Source organism: Epinephelus lanceolatus, chromosome 21 (assembly GCF_041903045.1).
Source record: "Epinephelus lanceolatus isolate andai-2023 chromosome 21, ASM4190304v1, whole genome shotgun sequence".
NCBI lineage: Eukaryota > Metazoa > Chordata > Actinopteri > Perciformes > Serranidae > Epinephelus > Epinephelus lanceolatus.
The window spans coordinates 19,642,520-19,666,526 of record NC_135754.1 but is presented as its reverse complement, the minus strand read 5'-3'; the positions used below and the strand labels follow the sequence as shown (position 1 = coordinate 19,666,526).

General features: G+C 40.7%; 1 protein-coding gene across 1 annotated transcript in view; it reads right to left on the bottom strand.

The window, feature by feature from the left end:
• The window catches only part of LOC117247522 (IgGFc-binding protein-like), a 77,445-nt gene that overhangs the window by 26,674 nt on the left and 26,764 nt on the right, over positions 1–24,007 (bottom strand). The window contains exons 33-48 of the mRNA XM_078163686.1: positions 23,572–23,972; positions 22,896–23,472; positions 22,224–22,807; positions 21,474–22,020; positions 20,791–21,389; positions 18,766–18,923; positions 18,225–18,622; positions 17,853–18,049; positions 15,732–16,127; positions 15,342–15,625; positions 14,860–15,137; positions 14,578–14,694; positions 2,959–3,074; positions 2,349–2,627; positions 2,085–2,180; positions 1,786–1,951 (exon numbers count right to left, since the gene is read on the bottom strand). Coding sequence (XP_078019812.1) covers positions 1,786–1,951; positions 2,085–2,180; positions 2,349–2,627; positions 2,959–3,074; positions 14,578–14,694; positions 14,860–15,137; positions 15,342–15,625; positions 15,732–16,127; positions 17,853–18,049; positions 18,225–18,622; positions 18,766–18,923; positions 20,791–21,389; positions 21,474–22,020; positions 22,224–22,807; positions 22,896–23,472; positions 23,572–23,972 — 5,193 coding nt within the window. The remainder of the gene's footprint in view (positions 1–1,785; positions 1,952–2,084; positions 2,181–2,348; positions 2,628–2,958; positions 3,075–14,577; positions 14,695–14,859; positions 15,138–15,341; positions 15,626–15,731; positions 16,128–17,852; positions 18,050–18,224; positions 18,623–18,765; positions 18,924–20,790; positions 21,390–21,473; positions 22,021–22,223; positions 22,808–22,895; positions 23,473–23,571; positions 23,973–24,007) is intronic.

Here is a 24,007-nt window from a genome sequence, read left to right as displayed (position 1 = left end):
AAGTGACGGAGGAAAAAGTTTTGTAAATATATTTTTTTCCAATATTTTTATTTATAAATGCTTATTCATAAAACTATGATTGTTGTGTGATTATTACTCATGATATATACTGTTATGGGGCTAAGTAAGCAATCAACCCTGCAAATGAATACTTAAATGTTCTGTATATCTGTTCAGACAAAGTGAGTACAAACACAGAAGTTCTGTGCCCAACGTTGCAAATTTACAACATTTCCCTAAAAACTTACTAAAATGTAAAAAATTTGAAAACTCTTTGATTTCTACATCAGAGGCCTCCTAAAACAATATCTGAGAGGTCAAAAAAAAATTGCTCATTTTTTCTATATCTGGGTCTTACAGGGTTAGAGGTATAGATTTAAATGTGGTGACACCATTACATTCAACTGTCATTTGTGAGGGGAAACTGTTCATGGCATGCTAGTACTAAACAACTGTGCATTCAATCAAGGAGGTTTGCACAGGGCTTAGTGGAATTTGGAATGCCAATAAGGCTCAGAGGGAATTCTGACCAATATCCCCACCAATGACGCAATCAGTATCCTCCTCCTATGGTGGTATTGTGGCATGAGAGACTCAACTGCAACTGACTAACTCCTACTCATAAAAATCATTGTAATTGTGCCTGTTAAAATTTCTGCACATTCAGACATTCTGAGTTACCCTTCCATGTTTATCTGGCTGATGCTATAGGGTCAGTAGTTTAATTGTGTGTTGTGCTGCCACTTAAGCTTAACCCATAGTTTATCATAGGGCTGCAACTCACAACTACTTTGATAGTTGAATAACCTATTGATTATTGAAACGAATAATTGACTATATTCGGAAAAACAGTATTTTTGTTATTTTTATATATGATTTTATATGATTTCATGTAGATAAATTGTTTATAAATTGATTGAGTGACTGATTAATAAATGGCTCTTACTTAGCTATTGGCTTTTAAATGTAGCTTGAGATTGCTCTATGCATGTGCTGTGTAACAATAAAGACAGATAAATAAGTAAAGATTAATTCATTAAAAAATTAATCTGTAATCAAGTCAAGCCCTGTCATCATGAACCACACACATGGCTGTAGCAACAGATTGTTTGTAGTTACACTGTGGCCTACTGCCAGGGAGCTGAAAGTTTCTGGTAAGTATTGTGTCGGTTGCTCAGCAGAGCTTGCTAGCAAGCTAGCTAGCTTGTTTTACAAAGTGAGATAGTGGTATGATATAGTATGGTAACTACAAGAATTATATCTATAGTATTGTTGTGAATATGAATAGTAAGGAAGTACATACTCACTCAACTTTTCAGTGGTTACTCTTAGACCAAAGTTGCAGTGGTTCATATTTAATGGATCCAGTGTGAACAGAGAGCATCTGCTGTAACACAGTGTGGTGTGATAGACGCTTGCTTGCTGTTAGGACATGGTGTTAGGGCTGAACTTAGAAATTGAATGAATGACTTGTGGCAAGTCCCAAACTCACTGAGGTAAGGTTTTAGGAACTAATTTAGTCATCGATTTTTGTGGACTACGTTGATTGACGTTGAGCCACTGGATTGTCATGCCATTTTTTGGTAGTCTATTATTGCTGTTGCCAGATTTGTTATCTTTAATTTGTGAGAAAGTCTTTCCCTTGGTCCAAAGCTAACATTTGTCTTTGTCATCGGGTATAGAAGCTGAGTTTAGGTCTTGGTTTTACGTCCCTATAACCAACATAACAAGTGTAGGACACAGTGGTGATGCTGCATAAAGCCAATAGTGATCAGTCTGTCATACCATTGAATGTGCAGCCTTTTGATCCGTGGTCTGTCCAGAAGGCCCAGCGGCCGGGTACATTGACATTGCTGCCCAGGCGGAAATTTGAGTTGCTGCCTGTTGCAGAGTCAGTGAATGATCCAGGGATGGTGAAATAATGAGTGGAGTTTACTGTATCGTAACCAGCCTGCAAATACAAGTGATAGAAATAAAATGAATGTAATTAGAAATACTGTGTTTTCCTATGAAAAGTTTACAATACATTATCATTTTTCATATTTAGTCATAGCACATAAATATATATAATTAGTGGCTCTGACCTGCACGTGCCATTTAGTAGAGGCTATTATCCCATAGTTCATTAGCACAAATGAGTGTTGGCCTCCAGAGATCATCACGGCCTGGACAGTTGTGCGCTGAAAAATATTAATTTATTGTCAGAAAACACTGTTTGGGCCAGCAGGTGTTACATTTTTGCCCAAGAATGAATGTTCTTTTCTAGGACCTTTGTTTTTGCCTTAAACCTCTCACAGAATGTAATATATGTGTGTACATATTTAATTGTATCATCACCACTGACTTACTGTTCCTGAACTTGGATAGTAGGCCACCTCATACCATGTTGCAACAAAGACCCAGTTGGCGCTGAACTTTAAGTTTGGAAAGTACTCATTTATGTCCTTTGTAGCTTGCTGAAGGATACTACCACTGGTGTATTGGTTGTAGTAGACTTGACCAGTCTTTCTGTTGTCGAGATCTGTCCAGAATGGAGCGATGAAGTCTCTGGGTACATAAAGTGGGAACCTTTGAGGTGAATGTGACCTCAGTGGATGGTCAAATGTCAGGTGTCCATTGTGGTTGACCTAAAAATAAATGAGTACATATTCATCAACTACAGTTTATACATTCGCGGGCTCAGATTTTTTCTAGCACTAGGACCATATTTCTATAGTAATAGTATCTGATGTTGTAAAGCACAGACTACCACCTTCTATAGTGATCAGATTATATATGTTAAGTAAAAAAAAAATCTAAATATCATGTGGCAGTTTAACAAAATGGGATTTCTTGTTTAGATTTTTGCAGTGACCTTGTATTGGAAGCAGTTTGTAGTCAGAAATTTAATTTGCCTGTTAAATATTTTCAAAATCTATATTTAAATGTACATTATTTTTCAAAGTAAATTTTACATACATAAATTTGATTATACATCCGTCCAAAATAGACAAAAGGTCGCTTCAGGGTAATCCGTGGAGAACTTCCATCATCTGATCGAGAGCTTGCAGTTCCAGATATTGGGTAGAGTGGTTCTAGAAAGCAAGAGTAGGTCACATAAATATGAGCACAAATATAGTATATAGGTCTCGAACCAGGCTTGGTAATAGCAAGTATTCAGTAATACTGGTATCCATAAACTGTATGTATTCCAGGAAAAGGAGGAAAAACTCACTGATTTTAAGTGGGTGGACAAAATATAAGAAACAGCTGTCATTGTAATGCAGTACAATTTAACAACACCACAAACTACAGCTTTCACAATAAGCATCAACAGGGCTTGAAATGCCATGTGCATATGCAAGGTAGTACACGCAAAATTTGAGTGGTGCATGAGATTCTCAACTCTACATACATGTAATATGTTCCAGTAACTCAAATTTAATATAAAAAAATGATCACTACACTTGTCACACAGGACACACCTACAGGACATGTGGGATTTTTGTGCTTTTTATATTTGACATTAATATTTTTTTGTATGAAAAAACCTGTTGAAAAATAAATTCCAGTGTCACCTTTAGGTTCATTCATACTCACAAACAGCATTGAAAGCTGTAAGTCACAAGACGCTGGTAATTGAAGTGTAGAGGTTAATATTCAGCCAGCAGTATAGATTTATTTATTGATTAATATGAATAAATAGTAATGTAAAATACTCAAAAATGAGTCACCAAAAAGTTCAATGTGATTAAAAAAATTTCCATATTAAGTTGGCTGAGAAGCAGCTGAAAATGTTTCTATAACCTATTTAGTAGTTTTATTGTACATTACTGTAATTTTGGCTGGATCCATGGTGGAATTGTGGAAAAAAGGAGAGTAAAACAAAAAAGGTGAAGAAGAAAAAAGAGTTGCATGTAATTTCAAACGTTACTTTGCACCAAAGTATGTACACAGAAAAAAAACATTCCTAGCCCTCTTTTCTTTTTAACAAAACCTAAATATGAATAACTTTTACAAAGATAGAATTTATTACAGAGCTGGTGCATCAGACCACATTAGCTTTAGCTAGGTCTGTTTATAAACTAGTAACATACTGTCATTTGTCTCAAATTTTTTTTATGTACCACAGATTCTTTATCTTTACACAGGTTATGTATGAATGACTGATGAAAATCAAAGATTGAAAATGATTCAATAGATGTGAACTTACTCACAACCTGAGGAGTCACCACACCTGTAAAAGAAACAAGGAAAGAGAAATAAGAGAAATAAATAAGCAGAAAATGTACATTATTTCCCAAAACCAAACAAGATTTTATTTTTGAAAAACAAACAAACAAATGGCATAGGATGATCAGAAAGATTGATTAAAAAAAATAAAATAAACCAAACTACAGGTTTAATAAAATAGAATACATTAAATTACTTACCTGTCATCCCCAAAAGCAGCACAAACAACATGATTTGACTGACCATTCTGTCAGACTTGCAAATCAAATCTGTTGGTCAAACATAATGAACTTTATAAACATTCTACCAAAAGAAAGTACTGAATTGAATATAGTGTTTGACATTAAATTCTGGCCTCCTTAAAATAATCACCTGTTTGTGTATGCCGTCTGTTTCCCTCTCATCCATTTGGGATTGCCTGTCTGAAACAAGGCTTTATATAGTAAGAGCTGGCACAGAACCACAAATCTGATTTACTGTAGTAGTTACAGAAGTACTCATTTGTTTTATCCTTTGAGTCTGGTTTTTTTGATGGTTTAAATGGATAAAATCAACTTGTTCTCTTGTATCTAATTAACCAAACTTTTCTGTTGTGCTTTAATAATGGTGAAAAATATCAAACAATGTTCAGCATAGACATAAGAGGATGTAATCTAATACTCTACCAAATGATTGAACCTGTTATTGTCAAAAAGGTTGTTCTCCCCATGCCAGTTTAAAGTATAATAGAATGACGTCAGTCACTATTGTGGTTAATAGCCATGTAGTACCTTTTACAGCCAGAGATACTGGATATATTGCACTCTGTCCAATGATTTACTGCTGACAGTAAAATATTTTCCAAATGTTAGTGATGGGAAATACCCACTTTCAGAGGTGAAACTAGAGGTCAAATTGTTCTTCCTTGTGGGGTTTATAGCAAATCACACATTCTGTTTCTCAGTGTTGCAAGATCAATCAAGCTGGTGAAATGTAGACTAGTAGCCAGTAGAGTGGGCGTGATGTCAGCCTTTGTTTTTAACAAAGTTCAACTCTCTTTGCATGTTAATGCAGTTAAATTGCATTACCATACCACAATCACAAAACCTAAATGCAGTCTTGTTTAAGGTTTACCTGTTTCAAACACATTCTCACTCCGACCCCTGGGTGCATTGGTTGTTGACGTACTTGGACACTGTGTCAAGTTCTGCTTGTTACATGCATTGTCTTCTTTCAAAATACATTTCCGTTTTTACAGGAAATTCAACGTTTACATACAGTCTCCTTCAAAATAAACGCACTATGTCGGCACAACACAGTAAATTACCGTTTTTTTCCTCCAACAACAAATACACATGGTTGGGTCTGGGCAACAAAAGCGGTTAGTCACCAAAAGCTTTAGGGAAAAAAAACAGCATCTTACGGGATGCCAGCACCGCTCTCTCGGGTGAAAGTCAGTGTTCGTTGGACACACCCGCCCCATTAGGAATAATAATAATAATAATTTGCTGCCTTAACTTTCGTCCTTGTCCTGCTGCGTTTCCCCGACGCTGGTGGGCGCTGTTTAACTATAACGGCAACTGGCCACATATCATGTTGATGTTAAAGGTCGCCTTTTTTTGTTGGTTTCTGACGGCGCAAGTCACTGCCCAAGCGACAGATTTTGACGAATTCGGAGTGAGACCAGGCTTGTCAAACAAGTGTCTGGTCTCAATATCACAGAAGGCTTCATCTGTCTTTTTAATGTGACACATATTTAATCAAATTTAGGTAAATGTAAGTATCAGGTCAGACTCGGGGTTGGCATATACTGTATTTTAAATGACTCAGATCAATGCCACAAAAATTTGATCAGGGCACCCGAAATGTTAACATCTTTACGGTTAGGCTGTAGTCATAAACAAAACGGGTCACTTTTCCTTAGTTTTGTAATCAATTACTTATCCATCACCCAGCCCAAAACTCATTCCATCATAATAATGATAGCAGGCTGATAGAAAAATATAAATTCCTGGAGTATCTAATGGCCAAATTTTTTTACTTTGAGTCAGCTGCACAGGCTCTGTGCAAGTGCAAAAACAAAAAAAGAAAAGGAGAATGAAATTTATTCGTGAAGTTGTGTGATTGCCTCATAGGGAAACCTATCTTATTAAACTGGCAAACAACATTATTGTTAGAATTAGACAATATGGCTCATTTGTACCGTGATGATGCACCGTGGTACTATGCAGTTGTCATTCACTCTGCATCTTGTGTAAGAGTGACTTATTTTTATTATATCTTTTGCTTTCTGTGGTTGTAGCACCTTAGATGTTTTATAATTTGGTGAATGTTTTTATTGTTTTGTCATATGTATGCTGTCATTGTTTTCTGTGTTTTTTATGATCGTTGTTATACATTTACACTTTATACAATCAGATACTGAAGAAGACATTGTAAGATGTTTGATTTAGTTACAAGTAATGGTATTGTATTACGGGATCAAACCAAATTGTCTTTTGTGGGGCAGTCAAGATTAACTTGAGTTGACCTGAATTTCCAGCTACAAATAGTTTTTCGTCACGCACTAAGAAAAACAGAAAACCAACTGTAGCAGATAAAAGAGAAGATCTTATGGCCTTTACAGGGTTGTCAAAAGCCAAGCCTTGTCTTGTTCTCAAAGACACCATTTATGTCCCGAAAGATTAAAAAAAAAGTTATTATGTTTTACACATTTCATTGCCCCCGTAAGCAATACTCAGTACTATCCCATAAAAAAAATGACTGGTGCAGAGATTCAGGTTCAAAATCAGAAAACAAGGCGAATATTTTAGCAAACCTTGGTCTTAGGATGATTAGGATCAGTGATTTTAATAGATAAGTAACTGATGTGTTCATTGATTCACAGCACTGAGACAAGACTATTTCCGACTTTGCCCTGTATCAACAGGGACATCTGATACTTTTATCTGATAATCCCTGGTACCCGGAAACAGACCTGCAATAATACCTGAGCCAAAGGTCAAAGGTCAAGGCAGAGAGAGTGATTGTTCACAAACAAATTTATTCCAAAAATGAAAATGCTTACAGCATGGTAGAAAAATCAGTGTAAAGCAATGAGTCAACAGTATTTTAGTAAAAAAGAAAAAAAAAAAAGAGAGAGAGACAAAAAGGTGGGGGAGGCACAGTTGGTGGGTGTCATGAATACAGAAAATATTGCAGTGGAAACCACATCTATCTGGGTCAAATTGATCACTATAAGCGGCTGATTGTTTTTGTCTTTTTCTTTTCGTCACATGCAGATACTTTGCAATTGACATTTGTATGTTTATAAAATGGATAAAAGTAATGAAATGGACGCCTTCACAATTTATTAAATTCTACTGACCGTTTCAAATGAAGGTCAATATAAGCAATAAAATCAGTTGATCCTGTAACCATGATCATTATAAGCGGTTTCCAGTTTAATGACATTCTCTAAAATATGAAAATAACAGAGTTCAGAGCAGAGTTGCTGTTCCCTGCTGCTCCACAGTAGACTCGACCTAAAGAAAGATGCTTTGTGCATTTACACACAAGGAGCAGTGCAACTTCATTATTATTTCAGAAGCTAAAAGTTGAGATTTGTTTGACTAGTTTTTAATTTTGCTGCTTAAATGTCAGACATTATTTGTTGTAGTGACATTACTGCTCTTTTTGCATTGCTTTAGGCAGAAAATTTTTCTCTAATTTGCCTAATCCGCCATATAAATAGCAGTGCGCCAGGTGCATGTACCCTTGGCTTATAAAGGGAATGGCAGATGACGCTCTGATTGGTTGAATTAATGTTATGCTCCAAAATACATCTATGATTAATTAAGGGACTTAACACAACCACTTAAACCTTTGTGCTTTACATTGTGCCCAGATTATGTGCTGTTTAATTATCACTACTATTGGTTGCATTTTGTGACCATGGAGTACAAATGTAATTATTAATATTAATATATTAACTGGATATACAGTACAGGCCAAAAGTTTGGACACACCTTCTCATTCAATGCGTTTTCTTTATTTTCATGACTATTTACATTGTAGATTCTCACTGAAGGCATCAAAACTATGAATGAACACATGTGGAGTTATGTACTTAACAAAAAAAGGTGAAATAACTGAAAACATGTTTTATATTCTAGTTTCTTCAAAATAGCCACCCTTTGCTCTGATTACTGCTTTGCACACTCTTGGCATTCTCTCGATGAGCTTCAAGAGGTAGTCACCTGAAATGGTTTCCACTTCACAGGTGTGCCTTATCAGGGTTAATTAGTGGAATTTCTTGCTTTATCAATGGGGTTGGGACCATCAGTTGTGTTGTGCAGAAGTCAGGTTAATACACAGCCGACAGCCCTATTGGACAACTGTTAAAATTCATATTATGGCAAGAACCAATCAGCTAACTAAAGAAAAATGAGTGGCCATCATTACTTTAAGAAATGAAGGTCAGTCAGTCCGGAAAATTACAAAAACTTTAAATGTGTCCCCAAGTGGAGTCGCAAAAACCATCAAGCGCTACAACGAAACTGGCACACATGAGGACCGACCCAGGAAAGGAAGACCAAGAGTCACCTCTGCTTCTGAGGATAAGTTCATCCGAGTCACCAGCCTCAGAAATCGCAAGTTAACAGCAGCTCAGATCAGAGACCAGATGAATGCCACACAGAGTTCTAGCAGCAGACCCATCTCTAGAACAACTGTTAAGAGGAGACTGCGCGAATCAGGCCTTCATGGTCAAATAGCTGCTAGGAAACCACTGCTAAGGAGAGGCAACAAGCAGAAGAGATTTGTTTGGGCCAAGAAACACAAAGAATGGACATTAGACCAGTGGAAATCTGTGCTTTGGTCTGATGAGTCCAAATTTGAGATCTTTGGTTCCAACCGCCGTGTCTTTGTGAGACGCAGAAAAGGTGAACGGATGGATTCCACATGCCTGGTTCCCACTGTGAAGCATGGAGGAGGAGGTGTGATGGTGTGGGGGTGTTTTGCTGGTGACACTGTTGGGGATTTATTCAAAATTGAAGGCACACTGAACCAGCATGGCTACCACAGCATCCTGCAGCGACATGCCATCCCATCCGGTTTGCGTTTAGTTGGACGATCATTTATTTTTCAACAGGACAATGACCCCAAACACACCTCCAGGCTGTGTAAGGGCTATTTGACCAAGAAGGAGAGTGATGGAGTGCTGCGGCAGATGACCTGGCCTCCACAGTCACCGGACCTGAACCCAATCGAGATGGTTTGGGGTGAGCTGGACCGCAGAGTGAAGGCAAAGGGGCCAACAAGTGCTAAACACCTCTGGGAACTCCTTCAAGACTGTTGGAAAACCATTTCAGGTGACTACCTCTTGAAGCTCATCGAGAGAATGCCAAGAGTGTGCAAAGCAGTAATCAGAGCAAAGGGTGGCTATTTTGAAGAAACTAGAATATAAAACATGTTTTCAGTTATTTCACCTTTTTTTTGTTAAGTACATAACTCCACATGTGTTCATTCATAGTTTTGATGCCTTCAGTGAGAATCTACAATGTAAATAGTCATGAAAATAAAGAAAACGCATTGAATGAGAAGGTGTGTCCAAACTTTTGGCCTGTACTGTATATATGGATATATTAACTTCTGGTATGTGTGCCGTGTGCCAAAACAAACTCCAAGTGTGTAATTAAATTGGTTGGTGATACAACTTCTCCATCATCTCCAAATTATCCAGAACTCTGCCGCCAGAATCATCACCCGTACCAAATCCACCGACCACATCACCCCCATCCTCATTCAGCTCCGCTGGCTACCTGTTCATCAGCGAATCCAATATAAAGTCCTTCTCCTCACATTCAAAGCTCTCCATAACCTGGCCCCCCAGTACCTGTCAGACCTTCTCCACCCTTACACCCCCACCCGTGCTCTACGCTACTCCTCAGCTGCTCTTCTGTCTGTCCCTAATTTCCACTATGGGTGGCAGAGCCTTCAGCTGCTCTGCACCCAGACTCTGGAACTCTCTGCCCCCCCATATCCGTCAGATTGACTCCATTGGACAATTTAAATCACAGCTTAAAACCCGTCTGTTCAGACTTGCCTATCCGGTTTAATTTTCTGTCATGTATTTTATCTATTTTTAATGTTGTATTATTGGTAGTTTTGTATGTTTTTATTGTAAGGTGTCCTTGGGTGCTCAGAAAGACGCCAACAAATAAAATTTATTATTATTATTATTATTATTATTAACAGTGGTGGGCCTTACTTCAGGAGGACAGTGTAAGATTACTCTCCATGGTCCAAAAACAGTTCCACGCTGGAGAGGGCCAGGAGCAATAAGTTCTACGGGTATGAATACCACTGACGACCTCAGCTGGTGTCTTAATACAAACTGTATGGCCAGAAAAGCTTAGCAACGCCTCCACTTCCTTCAAAGACTAAAGAGAGCCAGCTTACCCCCGCCTGTCCTCCGCACGTTCTACAGAGGCACTGTGGAAAGTGTCCTTACCAGCTGCATCACAGTATAGTATTGAAACAACCAAAGACCCTGTAACGAATTGTTAGAACTGCGAAGAGGATCATTGGGGTCATTCTTTCCTCCATCCAAGATGTATTCGGGAGTTGGTGCACACGCAGAGCCTCTGCAATTGCTAAAGACCCCTCCAACTCCTCACACAGTCTGTTCTCCCCCTGCCGTGTGAACACGTCCCACGAAATTCTGCAACAGCTTTTTCCCCCAAGCTGTTAGATTCTAAACACTCTGCAGTCATCCACATCATGAGGACTCATACACAGCATGGACTTTTACTGTATCACTGCTCACTGACACTGCATAGACTGAAAATCCTGTCTACTGCTATTCACTATTTATTATCCTGTACATATATTTTTAATGTACATATGTTTTTAATATACTCTGAAACTATTTTATTTATCCAGATGATCATTTTGCTGTTTTATCCATTCATTAAACATATTAGTATTTTAGTTATCTATAGAAGTTTGGCGGAGATTTCAGAATATTGAGATATTTATTGTCTATTGTGATATAGCCTATAAATATCACAATATTATTTTGAAGCCATATTGCCCAGCCCTTTGTTGAACACTTCCATCATGCACTTTGGACTATGCACCATAAATTGTTTAAATAGGGTCCATGGTTGATGTTCAGTTTGATATTTTGAATTGACTTAAGTTCTTTGCAATAGTAATTTGTTTTACACTGCAGTGCCATGCAGGTTAATAGCCACAACCTGATTACTGTTGATTAAATTATAAAATGATTCTGGCAGCTTGCAACAACTACAGAACCTTCTACTGTGTACAACAGAAAAGGATGAACTTCCTGGGCAACAAATGAGATCCATACTCCATGCATAAATATACTTTATTTATGATTTTAACCTTCATAAAACATGATTGCTCTGTTTAGATATTATGATAAGAACCACCACAAAGAAACTAAGAATACAAACAATAAACATCTTACACAGTGAATACAACCAAAGGGAAAGTGACTTCAACCTTAGTACAGTGCACATTGACACCCCCCACTGTTGTGAAGTAATAATTACTTCTACTCCTCAACTTACCACAAATACAAAACACAAATGTAGGACAAGGATAAGAAACACAATCCAAGAGTGAATGCTTGTGGAGTGATTGTAAAATATGGATGATCTTTGATCACCCCATACCAGAGTTTTGGCAGTCAGCAAGCAGATTAGCAGAGTCACCAGTGAGGTCAGCTGGCCTGAAGCACTGCTCTATTTCACCATTCTGACTGCAGGAGAAGAACCAAAGTTAGAGTTACATAAAATGTATTGATTGAACTCTGTGTCATCTACAAGACTATGAAAGTTCTGAAAAGATAAGATAACTTTACCCTTCTGGTGTTGCGCCAGGGTTAGTGGTCCTAGTGAGATGTCTGTAGTGGCATGGTATGATACGTCCCTCTTAACTTGCCTGTGGTTATTTGGGTCGCAGTGCTGCAGGAAAACAACATTAGAGGCTTCTGTTGATGCACCTGTCAATAATCTACCTGAACTCATTTAAAAAACACACATTAACACAGAAGAACTTACAGCTGTGCAGTTGTTGTTACTTAGAGGACACAGGTGGACCTGGCAATGCAGGTAGGTTGATGGAAAGTTGTCAAATTTGAACATTCTGAAGGAGAATCGCGCCACATTGGAGATGCCGCTCTGAATCAGCTCTATTGTGCCATCTGCTGGATTAGGACACCTGAAAGAAGGGGAAAGTAGAAGTTTAATGTGAACAGGGAAAGAGTAAAGAGATAATTATTTTTTTCCAGACACTGGCAATCAGGAACCAGTGATCAGTGTGATAAGGCAACATCAAATTGCAATAGCTCCTTTACTCTGTACTGATGAGATCCCAGCGGACAGGGTAGCTGGCAAGGTTGACGGGCGTGGCCCAACAAGAGTCCAGAACGGTGGCGAACAGCCTTCCATCGACTCCCTCTGTCCGCACCTCGACGTATAATCTCTGGTCAGTTTCCATTTGGATGTTTTTGTTGCTGATCAGGGGGAAGCGGAAGTCAGCGTCCTGGTAGGGGATCATTCTCATATGATAAAGACCTGAGCCAGATGAATGCTTCTTCCTCACAATTCTACGAGAAAAAAACAAAACACACAGTGTGACTACACTTGCGAGGGAACAAGTCACTGACAGTTGTTATTTACAAGCTCTCTTGGCAACACTAAAACCTTGCTTTTGCCTGAAAAGGAGTCAGTGCACAAACTCACTATTTTTAAACACCCCATCAAGAGGGACTTCCCTCTGCATCACCAACAAAGAGGGAATACAGCAAAAGTTGGCGGGCAACTCCTCCCACGTATGTGGAAGCACTAAACTAGTCCAGGATCTAGATACATGTCTGTAGAGGTTACTTTTGTTTCTAAAGTATACCAAAAGTTTTTGGTGGAAACAGGGCTTTAGTGAAGGTGCAGAATACTGGTGGTGGGCAGTTTCACAAAATTTTCAACAACCATGGGCACTTATTTTCAATCTTTCTCATTGCCACTGTCATCATAAAACACTACTGCTGTAGTACCCAGTACTCAGAACAGTTACTGGAATACATAAATATTGAAACCCTACTAGCATCACATATGCCACTATGGACTGATGTCCACAATAAAAGGACTGGCCATTTATATTTAGTTAGCAACACCTACGAATTGAATCAATCAAATAAAGCATGTAGGGGAGGTGGTGTTGTCACCTCTCTACAGGGTTGATGCCAACAACCATAGAGAGGGCCTGGGTCAGAGGGTATTCACAGCAGAAACGCAGATCAATGCTTGTCCGGCGGCTGATTAGGCCTTGATCAGGGTCCGTGCGGCCAAGGATGGTGTTCTCATAGATGAAATGGGTTCTGTTGCTCTAAAAATTTAAATGACAAAATGGTATAAGTGCGTAGTTGTCAAATGTCATATGAACTTTTACATCAAAAATTAGTCCATGGACTCTACCTTGAAAACTGTCCCACACAGCTTGTCATCATTGTTAAAGGTGAACACCAGCCGTCCGTCTTGAAGGTACCCTCTGCACGAGTCATCTTGGAGGTGGAGGGCGTTGGATTGGAAGCCAGCTTCAAATAGCTGGCAGCGCGACAGAGAAATGATGCCTGAGCTACGGCCACAAGTGATGGACAAGTCTTTGAAAGAGAGAAAGAAATAAAAATATATTTCTTCAGTTTAAGCATAACTCATGATAACACTGCACTAACCAATATTTTTATATTACTAATTGATCAAATGACTACTGCATATGTAATTTGAAAGGCGTTGTTCATCGTGACAAACCCACAGAGAATATAGTTGTGAAGTGGGATGTTACTCAGCGTTTGACACAGATATTGTAACAATCCTACAGGTTTATATTTGACCACCAGTTTAGTTGACTTTAAGATTGTTCCTTCGAAATCATGCTAGCTGAAATAACCACAGTGGCCATGAGCCTTGGCCCCCATTGTAGAAGCCAGTTAGGGGAGCTGGAATTTAAAAGTGAATTCAATATTTAACTTCGAACCCCCTCCAGCAGCACACAAAAAGAATATTAGTCTGAGTGATTGGATATTTTACACTGAAATGCACCTTGGGAGTCTTAAATAAATTCTACCTGTTAATGAGCAACAGATCTATAATAATCCAATGTGCTGGTAAAGTGAGTGGAGCATTTAGCAGCTACAGAGCCAAAATATTTCCGGCAGCAGTTGGTGGAGACCAAAACGAGAGCGAAAAGAGTGTGAATATTACTGACTTACTGGTACAAATTTCATGAAATATGATTACAAATAAATGCTAATGTTGCTCTGCGTTTGGTTAATGCTAAGTAAAAATAAGGCAGTTTTTTAAGAAGAGTTGCCCTTACCGTAGCTCCCATTGTGGGCTCGATGTTGTTCATCGCAGAAGCAGCCGTACACACCATTCTTCTGACCACACCACTCATGCTCCGTGCAGTCCAGCTGTTCACAGGGGTCTGACTCCGCTATGGACATAGTGGGGGAAGAATGAGACAAGGAGTGATGAAACTGAAAGTGAGTAAGAGAAAATACCTTCGTCCACAAGTAGGACAAATGGCAAGCTCTGGTAACCTAAGGATTTATTTTCTCATTCATTACTTTGGCTGTCCATTTGCTCAATGCAAACTTACCACACTGCAAAGCAGAGCGCCATTCAGGGATGTTCAGCCCCAACACGGCGCAGGTTCTCTCATAGGCTGAGACTGCAGAACACAGCATGCCATTGGCTGGAGTGTACTGGCAGAGATCATAGACACAGGAAGTGAAAAATGGCTGGGGGTCAGAGTGCAGGTGACAGGCACTGAATGGGCCGCTGCTGTTGGTGATGACACTACAGAGCTCAGAGTATTCTTCCCTAAAGGGACAGTCATTCAATCCATCACCACCGTCTTCATCCGTGGATCCACATCTGGAAAAGATGTAAGACGTTTAATACTTGGGCTGACTATGTATATTTTTCTGTGATATATGCACTGTTGTGACGGGGACTTGTGACAGGTGCAAATGTATAGCACCATCTTTATGAAATACAAGGTGTATTAAAAATGTGTGGTGGTCAAGCTGAATGCAACTAGATCTTCTTTTATGAAGTGAAAGATGTACAGCAGCTCACCCTGGTTGGCCTGTTTGTGACTTCCAGCTGTGTCCAAAGTGGTTGTCATTTTGGGCCAGTGTGCCATTGGGCAAGACTTTGTCATCTGCAGGATCACTGTTGAAGTTTCCACACATCCCTCTGACTCTATTTTGACGGTGTTGGCCCACTCTGACCAGTAGAGTACTCCGGCCGTCAAACTGAACTATTAAGTCAATGGCATTGACTATTATGTAGTTTTCCTGCCTTTCTACCTGAGCTATGGTTCCTATTGTGATGGGAAGAGGCATTTCAATTCCATTTATCTGTAGGGAGATTAGTGAGAGGCAGACAAGAGGCATATGTTGTAGGTCTGTGTTTACACCATACACATGTAGAATAATTGTCATCTGAAAGTAAATTGAAGTTTACCTTTACTCCTTTGTTGGGTCCAATCCTGATATACACACTCTCTGGATGATTTGTGAGGTATATATCCACTGCTGACACAAAAGACACACGGTTGTTGCCACGGTGATTATTGGTGGCTATTACATGAAACTGTGTTTCATTGGTGCCGTGGCTCACACTCTCAGTAATGATGTAAGAGCATGTGCCCTGGAAATGAGCCAGTGCTCCGTCAAAGGTGATGTAGTGTGGGTCTCCCCACACGGTGCAGGTGGTCATATCATCAAAACAGCCCAGCTGGCCATTTTGGATGGTGCACTTTTGTGAAGAAGTGCAAGATTCAGCAGAACAGCGCAGGTCATTGGGAGCATGGCATTTACATCGTTGGGAGCACCCTTCTGTCCAGAAGGACTCACCAGCCTGCAACATGAAAAAGAATAAAGAACATGTTTAAATGGAAATGTTGATAAATACCTTGCAAAGCATTAACTGGGATGTGACTTACATTGTAGTAGAAGCCGTCATATTGACAGCCACAGCTTTCCTCAGGGACGCATGTTGTTCCACTCCTGAGAAAACCTTCATCACAGAAACATCCCTCAGAGCAACCCTGCTCACAGATGGCATCATTGCTGCTGGCACAGGTGTGACCACAGTCGGTACCACACAGCTCATAATGACTGTTGGCAATGGCAGAACAGTCAGGTCCTTCATAAGTGAGGAAAGAAACAGTGACTATTAGATGATTATAATAACTCAAGTCCATTACCCACATTTGTTAGTAGACAATTGCTCATGAAACAGAAACTCAGATTGCTGGTATAAGTTTCTATGTTGATTTTAAATGAGAAAATGACAGGTCGACTTACTGCAGGTGGTGTTCTGTCTCCAAGAGCTGATTTGAACATTTGCAGACTGACAGTCACTGACGTATGTTTCAATGTCCGCACACAGGGCATCAGGTCCAGCCACACACACATCAAACACACAGCTCTTGAAATATGGCGCTGGGTCCACGTGCTTATGGCAGACGCTGAAGGGGCCATCAGCTGCCTGAATCACCTCACACTGGGCTCTAGCAGGGAGCTCATTGGTGCATCGTGGACAGGAGGAGCCACACCCATCACTGCAGGTGTAGTCCCCTTCCACTTTCCAAGATTTCCCAAACTCATCAGGAGTGGTGACCATCGTTCCAGATGGGGTGTGGAACTCATCATTTGCATTTCTATTGAAGTTTCCGCAGAGGCCACATGTTTTTCCACTGCATTGATGACAATATGTTGATAGATTGAAGCTACATGTGTCAAATATATGACAATATAGATGTTTTACTATGTAAACAAAAGCATTCAAACATGGCAGATACCTGTAAGTTGAAGGTACAGAGATGGAGACTTTAAAGGATCCATCGTACTTCACAGTCAGGCCAAAATCAGCACTGAGATAAGTGTGAGATCCTCTTGCATAGATAGAAATACGAGTTCCATTCAAGAGAACAGGCAGGTTTTTAGTTTCTCCATTCACCTGTAACGTTGGAAAAACAGAGGTTGATGAGCAAGCATAGAACTGTATTTCTGGTGCAACTATCTGTTGCTTTTGAAAATGCCATCTGTTCAGATTAGATTTCAAAAAGAATGTCTGCAAGGGTTGAAAAGTTGTTGAACTCACTTGTACCACACCATGGCTTCCCCTCGACATGTGCACTTGATAGCCCCACACATTGACAAAAACTTCAGCTGTGACTGAAACTGTCAGCCCTTTCCAGGGCTCGTTCTTAGCCTCCACTGAGAATCCATGGAGCCCAGCAGTGTCGTTACAAAGTGTGGCCAAAACATAACGGCAGGTTCCCTGGAAGTCGTAGGTCTTGTGATCAAAGGTGATGTAGTGTGGGTCTCCCCACACGGTGCAGGTGGTCATATCATCAAAACAGCCCAGCTGGCCGTTTCTGATGGTGCACTCTTGTGAAGAAGTGCAAGACGCAGCAGAACAGCGCAGGTCATTGGGAGCATGGCACTCACAATGTCGGGAGCAACCCTCAGTCCAGAAGGATTCACCAGCCTGCAATATGAAAAAATTAAATAACGTGTTTCAATGGAAATGTTGCTTATTGCAAGTTTAGAGAGTATCAACAGGAATGTGATTTACATTGTAGTAGAAGCCCTCATATTGACATCCACAGCTTTCTGCAGGGACGCATCTCGTTCCACTCCTGAGAAAACCTTCATCACAGAAACATCCCTCAGAGCAACCCTGCTCGCAGGTGGCATCATTGGAGCTGGCACAAGTGTGACCACAGTCGGTACCACACAGCTCATAATGACTGTTGGCTGGACAGTCAAGTCCTTTATAAGTTTGGAAACAAATAATCAATGTCAGATGGTTAAAAATTATGACTTAATTCAGTTAACTAACCCTTTAGATTAATGAGGTTGATCAAGTTAGTGAGAAAATTTGTCTTTGATTGTTTCTTAGGCTGTTTGTACAGTAAATAAACAACACATTGATGGGTTGACTTACTGCAGGTGGTGTTCTGTCTCCAGGGATAGATTCGAACATTAGCAGACTGACAGGCACTGACGTATGCTTCAGTGGCCCTACACAGATCTTGGTCTTGGTTTTCTGTCACACACACATCAAACACACAGTCGCTGAAATATGGCGCTGGCTCCACATGCTCATGGCAGAAGCTGAGGGGGCCATCATCTGCCTGAATCACGTCACATTGGGCTCTAGCAGGGAGCTCATTGGTGCATTGTGGGCAAGAGGACCCACACCCATCACTGCAGGTGTAGTCGCCTTCAACTTTCCAAGCTGTCCCAAACTCATCAGGAGTGGTGACTGTCGTTCCAGATGGGGTGTGGAACTCATCATTTGGATTTCCATTGAAGTTTCCACAGAGGCCACATGTTTTTCCTCTGCATTGATGAAATTAGTTAATACATTCAGTCAAAGAAGTGTTGGTAGATTAGAGCTACATGTTGAAAATATTTGTGAAAATATTAATTTTCCGAAAGGTAGCTGAAGAATTCAAATATGGTCCACAGTTAATGTTAGATACCTGTAACTGGGAGGTACAGAGATGGACACTCTACTCCATCCATCGTATGTGACAGTCAGGCCAAAATCAGCATGGACAAACGTGCGAGACCCTCTTGCATAGATAGAGACACGACTTCCATTCAAGTGAATAGGTAAGTTTTTAGTCACTCCATTCACCTTTAACAATAGAAAAACAAAATCAGAAAAACAACTATAGACTTGTATTTGGGTTGCAACTATCTAATGCTTTAAAGAAATGATCACTGTCAAATTCAGTGTAGATTAATAGCTTCAGGGGAGGCTTTATGGGAGTTAGCAGGTCAGTAGTACATGCCACAGCACTGTGCGTCAAGTTCCTCTCGTCATAGATATGTAATAAGCATTGTGTTTGGTGCGGTGCCTTTTTCAACTTTTTAGAGTTTGTAAAGGCAATATGATAGAAGTATATGATGGCTATTCCTTTGCTCAATTCCATTATGTCTCATAAGCTGTTGAGGCAATTTTTCGGTTGATACCATTTGTTATAGGTGTGTAACGATCCATCAATCTGAAGTGATATATCAATTCAGTGATCAATGATCCAATATTATTGAATCAAAGTGAAAGCCTCGATCCACATTAGTCCTAAGGTTACGCCTTTTGAGATTCTGTGTCACCATCAAACAGCAGCAGGCAGAAAATGGCAAGCAGCCAAGAGAAATATGACAAGGATAACGTTATTTACTCAGGAATAAATCAGCAGTGCGGAAATCTTTGCACACATCTCACTCCACTAACTTCTCACTACAGTAACGTTAGCTGCTCTGTTTCACCTATATTCGGCTGAAAAAACGTGCATGCAGACTGAAATTCAATCGTGCTGCTCTGTTGGGAGATACAGTGACTTAATCCAATGGTGATTAAGAAGTAGTATGAATAATACATGTAATTTGTTATGCTATGAGTAGAGGAAAACTCTGTTAGCCACTGAGCTAATTTATGTTGTGTAAAAGTGCTTAAGCTAATTATGGTTGACGAACAAAAAAAAGTGGTCTATGAACCTTGACAGTTATTATTGAGCCAAATATTATAATTTTGTTCAGTGATGTTGCTGTTAATCCATGTTTTTTGGCTGCTAGTAGAGTTCTGCCTTCAAGTATTTTTAAAAGATGATGGTTTGGGTTTAAATGTAAATCTTTCTTCCAGAAAGGGCTTTTGTGTTCATGGAGTCAATTAAAGTTGACTTAACTGTTCTTAAGCAGTTACAATTACTTACCATTATTAATGTGTTGTTTTTATCTTTTATGGCCAAAAGCAAAAGGAAAGGGGTGGCACCTTCTGTAACCAATTTTGTTAAATGGGCATGTAATATCATCTCATATCGATTGCAGGCCCTTGAATCACATTGAATTTAAATGGTATCGTTGCAGACTTTGTAATATCTGCAAATATTGTATTGTTCAAAGAATTAATATAATATCGTATTATAGTGGGATTTTTTCTAATTTGGTACACAGATATGATGCTTAATTTAAGCATTATCTACCACTTAAGAATTAATAAAATGGTCCAATCCCTCCAAAATACCACATTAAGACACCAAGACCTTGAGAAACACCATAGAAAAATCCATGCTGTGGCTTTGGTATAAAAAACTCTTGAAATGTAGAGATTTATGGAAGAATTGCATTTTTCAGACATCAAAGTGAGCACTTTTGTTCTGCAAAACTGCGGAGAAACCACCTTGGATACCCAGGGATCCTATTTTCATTCAGATATCTTGAGGTGAGAGGTCAAGGCACCCCTGTGAAAATGGCCATGCCACATTTTCCCTTGCTAAAATTTAGCCTTACTTTGGAGCATAGTTTAACTACCTTTGTGAAAAACTAGCATGACATAGTTACTATTGGATTCATTAGATTTTCTAGTTTCATATGAAACCAATATCCCCACTCTAGCTTTAAAACTCAGCCTGCTTCAGCCTCTGAAAGACAGTAATGTTGGAATACATTAAGAGAGAGAGGGATGATCTGATAAAGAATGTCTTCATATTTGTGTAACTCACCTGTACCACACCGCGACTGTTCCTTGACATATGCACTTCATAGCCCCACACATTTACAAACACTTCAGCCGTGATTGAAACTCGCCGCCCTCTCCTCGGGTCATTCTTAGCTTCCACTGAAAATTGGTGGAGTCCATCAGTGGCATTACAAAGGGTTGCCAGAGTATAGCGGCAGGTTCCCTGGAAGTCATAGGCCTTGCCATCGAAGGTCTTGTAGTGAGGGTCTCCAGAGGCAGAGCAGGTGCCATGAGGGTTGGGATGGCAGCCAAACTCACCCTCCACCACACGACAGGACTCCTGGGGACCACAGGAGTTGGGGATACAGTGGACTGCCCCAGTAGTGCCATCACAGGTACACAAGCTCTGACACTCCTCACCATCCGAGAACTGTTCACCCCCTCGCCGATAGCGTCCCTGGTGATAGCATCCGCACGCTGTTGGCAGTACGCACTGGTTTCCATTGAGGACAAATCCAGCATCACACTGGCAACCCTCCTGGCACACAGTGTTACAGGCAAAAGGGAAAGAGAGGCTGGGGCAGGTGGAGGGACAAGATGTTCCACAGACTTCATAATGGCTGTTTGGAGGGCAGTTTTGCTCTAGAGAAAAACAACGGTATTCATTCAGGACCAGCATTAATATTATATCAAGGCCACTTACAACAAAGGGTACATAGTGCTTACCACAACCAGTTGCATTCCTCCAGTGTCCAAGGGCTACGCCCCTCTGTTGACAAATTAGTGCATAATCTCGTAGGACCTCACATAGTGTTGATGCTGGATCTCTAGAGGTCCTAATGATCTCCACACATGCATCCACATGCTGCCGTGGTTCCACCGTAGCCCAACACTGGGCAAATGGCCCGTGCGGTGAGCCAATAATGCCACAGTACTCACTAGAGTTTGCTCTCGGGTTATGACTTACATTTTCCACACAGTGTGCAGCGAGGGAGCCATCTCGCCAACTGTCCCCAAAGTCCTGAGAGCTGTGGATCAAAATGCCATTGGGTGTGCGGAAGTCATCATGTGGGTTAGCATTGTAGTTGCCACAGAGTCCACCCAGTGAACCATTGTAGGTAACCGGTGCAGTGACACGCACAAAGTGAGGCCAGACTATCTGCACTGTTACACCAAAGGAGGTGCGAAGGATGATACTGTGAACGCTGCTGTGGTACATTTGGATTCGGTTGGATGCTGAGCTGAATGGAAGCCTGATCTGCTGACCGTCAACCTGAAGGGCCATTTAAACAACCAGTGTTAGATTTTATGGATGATGAGGTTTTCGGTTTCAAAAAACTTTTTTGGGGGAACATGTTTCCTTTTATGTGTTGTTCAAAATAACATTACAACAGCAAGACAGTGATCATTCTGTTTTTTCATAAAACTTTTCTCTTGCGTTACCAGAAATTTATTTTGAAATCTATTTTGACTTACCTGAACTTTGCTGCTATCTGTCATTTCAATGGAGATTTGTGTTCCCTCTGCCTCGAACTTTAGTACCCTGGCAAAACCCTGCTGGCCTCTGGGCACCTTTTCTGCTGTCACCACAAAATGTGGGTGACTAGACAGTCCCATTACTTTGGCCAGGGTCAATCGACACGCTCCAGGATAATGGTATGTCAGTCCATCAAATGTTTGATATGACCTTGGGCCTCTTATCCAGCATGTTCCATAGTTGTTAGGACTGCATCCTCTTTCCCCCTCCTCCACCCTGCAAGACTCAAGTGGGCCACAACCATGGGAACGGCAGGTCATGGAGCCAGATCTGCAGCTACAATGCCTCCCACAGTCCTCATCTAATATTACAGTTTCTCCAGAGCGGTAGTATCTACCCTCAAAGTTGCAGCCACACTCAGAATGAGGGACGCAGACTCCAGCACTGAGGATGTAGCTTGAATTGCAGATGCAGCTCTCCTGGGGAGGGAGAGGACAGTTGTGGGTAGAATTGGGATTGACGCAGGTAGCTGGACATCCTGTGCCTTGGGACTCAAAGTGACTGTTGGCTGGGCAGATGATTTCTAGACAAAACAAAACAACATTGAAATTGACATCATGGACATTCTACCCAATAGAATTATTTGAAATAATGTTGATGGACAGACATACCACAGAAGCCTTCTCTCCTCCAGCTTGGCAGCTGTATACCGTTCTGTTGACACTGACTTGCATACACATTTAGTGCTTGGCACAGAATGGGTTGGTACCCTCCTCCCACACACAGATCAAACACACAACTCTCCACAAAGGCTTGTGGGGGGAGTCGTTGATGGCAACCAGCAAAAGGTCCAGAAGTACTCTGGAGGATACCGCAGTGGGCATTGTTGCTGTATAAAGCTGTCTGAGCCTCGCTGCAGGCAGCACAGTCCAGACCTCTACACTGCGGCTCACAACCGGGCTCACCTGCTCCTGATACTTGCCAACTGTTGGCAAAATCCACATCAGAACTCACAAGCTCGCCTTGGGGGGTTCGAAAGTCATCCTCAGGATGATTGTTGAAGTTTCCACACAGGCCACATGTTGCATTCTGGTAAGTGTAGGGCACACTGATCCAGACATAATGATTTGTGTCATAAGACACCTCCAAGCCAAAGTCAGTACTGAGGATCACAGAAAAACCTGACTCATAAATTTGGACCGTGCCATTCCTCAGGAAGATGGGAGTGGCTGCAAAGACTCCATTAACCTGTAAGCACACGAGTAAGTGTGTCAAGAGTTGCAAGTACATATTTGGAATCATTGGAAAAAGTCAATTTTTAAGTTTAAACACAGTCAGAACACTAACCTTAGCCTCGCCACGATGTCCCTTGACAAGCTCAATGGTTTCATTATAGACAAACACTTTGACCAGTCGTGTCCAGGAAACATGAGTGCTGCCTCGGTGCTCATTCTTGCTTTCTACTCTATAGTAGGGCAACCTAGGACCACATTGCTCAGAGAGAACATAGGTGCAGGTGCCCTGGAAGTGAAACAGTCTTTTGTCGAAGGTATAGTAATGTGGATCACCACTTATTCTGCAGGTGCCTCTCTGCACCGTCTGGCAGGAGAACTGAAAGGCAGCTGGTCGGCAGATTTGGGAATAGGTGCAGGGTTGGCTGTGACACTGCAGGCCTGTTGAGGTGCAGGTGCACTTCTGTGCACAGGTACTGTCGCTCCAGAATGAGTCACCACGCTGCACAGGTTGACCTTTAAAAAAAGAAAAGAAAATTAAAGGCCTAAAA